The sequence below is a fragment of the Solanum pennellii genome, chromosome 6, assembly GCF_001406875.1.
Source record: "Solanum pennellii chromosome 6, SPENNV200".
NCBI lineage: Eukaryota > Viridiplantae > Streptophyta > Magnoliopsida > Solanales > Solanaceae > Solanum > Solanum pennellii.
In genome coordinates this window covers 53778976-53788038 of record NC_028642.1, presented here as the reverse complement: position 1 = coordinate 53788038, position 9063 = coordinate 53778976, and the positions used below count along the sequence as shown (strand labels likewise).

The 9063-nt window shown below is 27.6% G+C and overlaps 1 protein-coding gene across 1 annotated transcript; it reads left to right on the top strand.

Moving 5' to 3' along the window:
• The first annotated feature begins 6055 nt into the window (after window positions 1-6055).
• On the top strand, window positions 6056-7782 carry LOC107021815 (transcription factor TCP13-like). The gene is made up of 2 exons (XM_015222534.2): window positions 6056-6399; window positions 6517-7782. Exon 2 carries the CDS (start codon window positions 6556-6558, stop codon window positions 7399-7401), a length of 846 nt encoding a protein of 281 aa, XP_015078020.1. The 5' UTR covers window positions 6056-6399; window positions 6517-6555; the 3' UTR covers window positions 7402-7782.
• The last annotated feature ends 1281 nt before the right edge of the window (window positions 7783-9063 follow it).

Sequence of the window (9063 nt, the reverse complement as noted above, 5' to 3'; positions counted from 1 at the left end):
CCACTACCCCCCCACCCCCTATCACCACCACCCAAAAAAAAATTTGTTTTTAAAAAATATTTTCAATTTCATAAATTATTTTGTATTCTAGTATAAATAAAAGATGTTCCTCAAAATATTTTTTATTCATAAATCAAACACTAAAAATCATTTTCTGAAAATATTTTCTACTCACCAACCGAACATGAGAAAATAAATCCAAAATCTACTTGTTTTCCAGGAAAACATTTTCCATGAAAAATATTTTCCTTCATACCAAACACACCCTAAATTTAGTAACGCAAGGGATGGGGAACCATTGTCTATATACACTTATGGTGGATTCATAAATAAATGTTTCATGATAGTGACATTACATGCATATTTGATATTATTAATATTCCTAAAACCCCACAATTTTATTTTTTTAAAAATGAAAAATCATCTCAATACATATCTTATTTTATCACTCTCTAAAACCCTTTCAAATACATACTCTCCTTTCGCTGATACATATTTATCACTCTCTTGGATATAATCTTTCTCTCACCTATGTATCTGGATATCTATTGATGTATCCGAATGTCTAGTAATGTATCCAGATGTCAAATCCACTCTCTGATACATCCATCACTTGTGTATTCGGATGTTCACCAGGAAGTCCATTAATGTATCTGAAATCCATAAATTTTAAGGAATTTTTGTAATTAAAAAAAGAGTAAAAAAAATAATGTAATACCTATAATACTATGTGATTTATGTAGATTATACTTTTCTTCAATCTAGTATTTATCTCCCTCAGTTCCATTTTGTATCAATTAGTATGATTAGTATAGAATTTAAGGAAGAAATGATTTTCTTTTTTAAAAATTCTGGTCTAAAATAAGTGATAAAAATTTATGTGGCTACAAATTATTTCGTTCAAGGTAAAATAAATATTTTAAAATTAAATTATTTTGTTATTAATTAAAAGTATGTCACTATAATAAAAAAACTTTTAGCGGCATTAAATATTGACACTAATAAAGAGTGCTAACGTCTTTATTGACATTAATTAAGTGCCGCTAAAGACTTTAGGGACATATACAAAGAATGACAATTGCCACTAAAAATATATATTTAGCGACAATTAAGAATTAAATACCGTTAATAGTCATTTTTATTATAGCATGTCATTTTTTCTGCACTAATTAAAAAGAAAAATAAATCATATAAATTAATTGAACATAGGGATACAATATTATAATATCATTAATCAGATCATGCACACCTCAAATATTTTATGGGATACTTATTATGTATTTGAATAACTTTGATCATTAATATTTAAATAGATAAAAAGATAAAGTTACCTAATGTTTTTCTTGCTTCCACTGGAAATTTGAATAGGAGAATTCATAATTCTTTTCTGATCGCTAGGTCAACCTTGTCTGTTTATTAGAATTGATGTTTCTTTAATTGTTAACTTTTATTATTAGAAAAATGGGGTTTTTTTCATCATAAATTAGTGAAGAAATTTATGTTATAAAATATAAATCTTTTTATTTATTTTTTTCACCGAATCAATTTATTTGAAAAATATATGATGAAAAATAGAATCACACTACAATAGTGAGAAGTTTTTTAATTTTTTCTTATAAAAATATTAGTAGTTTTTCTTTTCTCTCTAGTTTTTATTTTAAATATGAAAATGCGGAATAACCACCAAATATTTTTGTGTAGAAAATAGTGACATTTTAATATTGTCCTGTTAAATATTTCAATAAACTGACAAAATGGTTTCTAACAGATTTAAACTATTTCTAAAGCTGAAAGTAACAGTACTCTTTCTGATCGGACTTCTACATCTGCATACATTTTTCAACTTATAATTCTGATTACTATGCGATTTCACTTTTTTATATTTTACATTCCTTAATCAAAGTATTGGCTCCGCTAGTGGATATGTTCTTTGTTATAAAAGTGATTCATATATATTCGTACGATTATATAAATGGTTCACTTTTTTTTTTATCATTATAAAAGAAGCTCACACATACCCTTTATCGAAAGGAAATGAAAAAATTAATTTTAAATTAAAAAGAAAATTCATATATATATATATATATATATATATATATATGTATGTATATATGATCCTTCTAGCAAAATTCAAGATATATTTTAATTTTCTTCATACATTTTTGTTTACTTCCTTTGAGTATCGTTATTCGAGTTTATTATTTTTTTTTCATTCACTCTTTAGTGAAAAGAAAAAAATTAAAACTAACTTTTTTGAGGCTATATTGTAATTTAGTTTTTGTATTTGTCAAATAAAATAAAAAACAGGGCATCTATAATAAATTTAACAAGAAAATTAGTGAAACATGAAAAAATTTGACCATCAAAATAATAAATTTAAATTAGTCGTTGAAACAAAAAAATAAAAAAATATGAGTGAGGAGGATTAAATATACCCCATATGGATTATATTTTTTTCAAAAGAATAATTAAAAAATAAATTAAAATTATTTTTCACCTCTGTTAAAGGAAAAAGATATATGAGTCATTTGTATAACAAATATGATTAGATACGAGTCACTTTCATAACAATAGTTATATCAACTCTAAATAACAAAGTTTAGGGGTATACCCTGTTATAGAAAATAAACCAATAGAGTAGGATCTGTTTAATTAAGATTTATTAGTTAGATAGGTTCTTAATCCTAATTTGATTTGGTTGTTATTATATATTTTTGGTGTAGTCAGAGATACATTCAATATGTAGAGAACTTTTATCAAACTAAATCTTTATATAAAGTAATTTATTAAAATAATACATTTCTCTAAAATTTTATAAAATTAGTATAAACGTATTTTACAGTAACATTTTAGGGTATATTTTGTTTTTTAAAAACTAATTGAGTTAGGATGATATATGTTATTGTAAGTAACGTTTTACTCCTAAAACGTTATTTTGAGTAACGTTTAACTCCTAAAATATTACTGCGAGTAACGTTTTAGGAGTAAAACCGTTACTATAAGTAACGTATATCAATCTAACGCCGTCAGCTTTTAAAAAATAAAATATACCCTGAAACATTACTGTGAAATACGTCTATACTAGTTTTGTAAAATTTTAAAAAAATATATTATTTTAGTGAATTGCTTTATATAATGACTTAGTTTGCTCAAAATCTCCATTACGTTGAGAGATACATTCAATACTCTATGTACAAAAATACAAGAGTTATTGAGTTTATTTATTTATGCCTCCTACCTCTTATTTGTTGATTAATAATTTTTTTCTATATAACTATCGTTGGGCTTTTCACTTCTGCATATATATATATATTATTACGTTGAGTAAAAAAAAAAAGTTTCTCCAACTTAGTATTTATTATTTTTCTTAGCAAAGTTAGAAACATATATAAACTGATCAATGTACGATAGTAATTATATCACCAATAACTTACCATACTCATAAATATATCTGAAATCATATTTAACTTGTAAGAGCCCACAAACTTAATAAATAAATTCACAGTTCAATTGCACATGATAGAGACGTATTTGTAATTGAAAAAGACAAATGAAAATGGATGCCTGAATTAATTTTTGCTCTTAATATCAAATATTAAAGTAAGGGTTCTTGCAATATAGGTAAGCTAGGGTTTTCTACTCGAGGCCTTAACTAATTAGAATTTGTGCCGCGTGAGAGCTATTTAAGGTGGAACCTCTCTCGAAAAAATATTTCTTTTTCATGTTTAGAATTTGAACACGAGGCATCTGATGCTGAAAATATCGTATCCATCCCGTCACAATATTTGTCAGTCTACTGGATAATTTTCAAGCAAGTGTAATTAAATTGAGTTCCTGCAAAAAAATGAATACTTTTAATAATTCTTCTAAAAAAAATATTGTGATTATTTGCTCAATTCATATTCATTTTTTTATAGAAAATTAGACGCTAGGACTTGTCGCTGTTATAGGGTCATCAATTTTTTAAAAAAGGATCTGCAGAATCAGTTGGAGTTACTGTTTAATAGTAAAAGGTGTACGTAAATGAGACAACTAACAGATTTTTCTGAATTATATAAATAAATAAATAAAAAGATAAGTCATGATGACAATGATAATAGTTTCAAATTTCAGTAAAATTAAGCTTCTTTTATTTTTTTTCTTAAGTAAACCAATTTTAACGGTATATATAAGGTTCGAGCCAAAGATATACAAAATTCATATGGATTACACCATACGTAGGTGTATATATCCATCATTGTGCATATTAAGAAGTTTACTGAATCAAATATATCAGTGGAAATTCCATTAATATTATAAATTAATTTAAAATCGATAACTATAGGAATCATAAACTTCACATCCACCTGAACATCGTCATAAAAATGTTTGTGGCAAACTGGCACTAGAACATGGAAGAGATAGATGGAGCTGCATTTAGCCACACAGTTCTGTTAGTCTGTCTGGGATTTTTATGGGTCCATTTGTGATTGTTTTTTTATTTTTTGGTTTGTAATGTCAATATCTCTCAATAGTTCAACTTACATATATGGAGACAGTTCGAATATTGTTTCAAGTTAATCATAAATTGACTAATTTTAGGTTGATTTGGTGTATGTGCATTCGAGCAAGCATAATCAGAGAAAAATTTATTCGCATCACGTGTTTACATCAAGCATTGACACGCATGTAAGTGTGGGTAAGTTTTACCCCATAATCACTCTAAATTGCCCAGTAAATTTGCCAAAATATCATAAATACAAGCAAGTGCAAAGAATTTTACTCAATTATAAGATGATATATATTCTCTTCATTTCAATTCGTTTGTCTGGTTTTAACTTGATACGAAGTTTCAAAAAGTAAAGAAAATCTTTGTAGTGTTAAAGTAAATGTTAAATGTACCATAATGTATGTTTTTTAATCGTATGAGTTGAAATTAAAGAATTACCATAGAAAAGGAAAGAGACATTCTTCTTGAATTGGACTAAAAAGAAAATAAGACAAGCAAATTGAAACGGAGGGAATATAATTGTTCAAGTACTAGACAATGCAAATTAATTTTAAACAATTAAAGTATAACAAGTTATACATGTAGTCAAAGTTTCGATATCGCACTTACGTTAAAACTCTTAAAAAATATTCTACTTTTAGAGAATCTGTCACACATCTATTGTCATTTTTGAAGAATCCGAGCAACATATTATCTGTTTTGTAGCCTACTTAATCTGATGGTGTAAAAGATATGTGCACTTGATCATGACCAGTATTTAAACTCTTTAATTTCTTGCAAAAAACATTATCACTTTTTCCTTCTCCATTCACTCATATAATATATAGTTGGTGTTTCATCATTCTTCATAAATGATAACCTAATCATGCATTGACAACATAACTTGGAACATACTTTTCTTAATTTAGAAATTTATGCATATTCTCTATTTCTAACAGTTGAAACTTCTGCTTTTGTGGAGTTTCTTTCTATAGCTATCACAAAAAAAAAAAAAAAAAAAAACACTACCCCATACAAAAGTGTGCTAGATATTGGGAAAAAAAAAAGAATATATGATAAAACACTTAAGTTGATTTAAGTTAGTACAATCCAAATTGCTACCTATGCTATATCTCACTGCAAAAATAAGTGTGGTCCTCTCTGTGTGTGTACAAAATAAGTATTGCTGGTCCCTCCTCTATACAAATATAGCTGTTCTATACTATCAATTATCTCATCCAGCTACTGCACCACAACTTTGTCATCCCCACTAGCTACAAAATCAAAATTTGATGGCATTTATCTTAATTAAATTGAACACAACAAAATTGAAATAACAACTTTTAATGCAATTAAAACTCTACTACTAGTTTGATAAGCTACTTACTTACTTTTCACTAGTGGAAAAAAAAAAGTATAGTAACTCCTTTTTCTTTTCTAAAACTATTGGAGGTGGTCCATTTGAAGTTAACAGCCTACCTTAACTTAATTAACATTAACCATCAAATTAAAAAACTTATAGTTACTTCATTTGTGTTGTGTAATCTTGTTTAAATTAATCGATGTGATACATGTCATGATTCTATTGATACACATGGCTACGAATTCGCCATACCTTTATTTATTCTTTTTCCTTGCCTTAGCAATATGGCATGGTTAAGATTCTAAAACTTATTCTGTAAGTTTATAATTGTGTGTACATAAGTTAGGTTTCTTGCTTCAGAACTCATTCATTTTGATGTGGTATTTATACACAGAAGACTTTAATGCCGTTAAGAGATTCTTGTGAGCTGCAAAATCTGACTTGAGTTCAATTTCATCCTTCCTCAATTCCTTATACATAGATATCTTTTCATCCTCAACGCGTCCCAAGAAATAGTGTATCAGATCAACAACAGACATCGAGGATTCAGTCTTTTATATATCTATTGGTTAGTCACACTAATTAGCCTTTAATGTTTCATTCAATAATTTTTTTTGTGTTTCAATTTTATGGATGAAACTTTCAAGTTGCGTATACCTAATTGTTATAATGAATATTTGTGTAGATCAATGATGAAAAAAGCAGTGATTAGTACTTGATCATTATGAACTCAAGAAAGCAAGAAACTGGTGCAGGGGGTGATACCAACAACAGTAAAACGTCGTCAAGGACGACTACTACTACTGCTACTGCTACTGCTCCATCAAGTTCTTCTTCAAGGCAGTCATCGTCATGGGGAGGAGGGTTTAAAAATCCAAGAATAGTACGCGTATCGCGTAGTTTTGGAGGGAAAGATAGACACAGTAAAGTGTGTACAGTAAAAGGATTAAGAGACAGGAGAATAAGGCTTTCAGTACCAACAGCAATTCAATTGTATGATCTTCAAGATAGGCTTGGGTTAAGCCAACCAAGCAAAGTTGTAGATTGGTTAATAGATGCAACTAAAGATGAAATCGATAAGCTTCCACCTTTACAAATACCACCACCATCACTCTCTCATTTCTTCAATACGAAAGATCATCATAATTTAGATTTCGTTGATACTGGATTATTTGGAAAGGACAAGTGGATTGCTACTACAAATGATCAAGAAAGTAGTAGTCATTTGATCTTTCAATCTTCTAATTTAGGCATGTTAAACACCTTCAGCAATAATTGGGAACCGAATTCAAATTTATCATTAGGTCCATTTGGAAATTACCAAGATCAATATCAACAACAACAAAATATGCCTTTAATTCCTTCAAGTTCTCATCATCAACAACAACTATATTTTTGTCCAACTAGTAGTAGTACTACAACATTGTCATCTCTTGTTCCTCCATATAATTCCCATTTCCATCCAAATTCGATCGCGCCAACTCTTCAGTTAACCACTTCTCCTGTGAAATCTTCCTTCAGTTTACAAGATCATCATCAACACAACCATAAAGAAGGCAGTGGTTCTTAAGCATATTATACAGTAAGACATTAATTATTATTCTATATATCTATCTTCTTTATGTTTATAAACTTTGTTGTACCACAATATATATATGTGGTCATTAATTAGTATATATAATTTGTTAGAAGCATAATTTTGCTTATTTTGAAATTATTAAGTGAATGCACTTTGAGTTATATATTATTCATGTGAATTGTAATCTATGATGATTAGGTGCATAATGTAGTCTTTATATTGTAATTTATGTGCATTCTTTTGTAATATTTTAAGTTTAGAATCATCATTTAGCATAGATTTAAAAAAAAAAAAAGAAGACCTTTTAGTTTGTAATGTTGATTTTTACAAATGTGAAGGTTTCCTAATTAATGATATAAGTGTGTTTAATTTTATGTATATCTTCTTCTTCTGTTCTCTTTTGTGCCTAGTGAGATTTATGAAAACCTAATTAGTATCCCAACATAATATGCATTCTTATAAAAAGTTTAGTTTTTGAATTTTGTTTAATGAAAATTAATAATTAGTAAGTAGTATTTTAAATGAAATGGTGTGTCTGTTCATTTTTTGTTTACTACTTGTGATTTTCAAGATAACTTTATGGAGTAAGTATATATTTTTCGTAATTTACAATATTCTCCAAAAAAATCTTTTCTTTTCCATCGGGTTCCGATCTAAGTTCAATTTTTTTACCTAGTTTCCAATATAACTTCCTCACCATTTACTTAGTGCAGAAAATTATAGGCTTGTGTTGCGTATAATCCCACAACAATCATGTAGTCCTAAATTAAAATTACGTCAAATTTACAAGATTTTCTTTAATCATATGGTCTTAAACATGCGACGTGGAAAGTTGTTACCAAAAGAAGGAGGTCATTCTTTTTGAAACAGACTAAATAGAGAAAAAGGTCATTCTTTTTGAAACGGAGGGAGTAGTTCCTATGAAAATGAGTTGATCATTTTGCATGAAATAATATACTAACTTAATTAGGTTAAGACCCATTTTGCTTTCTTTAAAGTTATATATATAACAAAGACTTACTATTACTTTTACTGCGCTCCTCATGATCTTTTCTGTTCTACTTTCTGCAAATAAATTAATTTTATATATGCGCCCCACATGCAGATGGATTCGTGGATTCGTGATTTAAGTTTTATGAATTTTAACGTTTAATATAAAGTTCAAACATTAAATATATATTATATTTTAAAAGTTATGATGTTAAATAGCAATAACAAAAGAATATTTATAAGTAAAAATTTAAGGAATCCCATAGTGTAATTCAATAATTTCATTCTGTCCCGACAAATTTAGTATTTACAAAAAATCCCTTAAATTTGTTGAGCCGTGATACTTTAGACTCTAATGATACATGGTAAATGATACATGGTAATTTTAAACTGTTGAGAAAAAAAGGGGAAAAAACGGTACAGTTAATGTTGTTAATAAAACAGCTAAATTTACGGTAACATATCATTAATCAGCATAAAATCAGCACTTAATTGGATATTAATTTCAAATTTTGAAAAACAAAGATTATATCATCTATTTTAAAAACAATTTTTTTGAACAATCTGTTAAATTTCGAACTACAGTAATTTTATTGTTGTTACAGTGGATTTTTCAAGATGAATACTTCGATTTTGATGAGACATTCCGGAATTTGGGTGAAC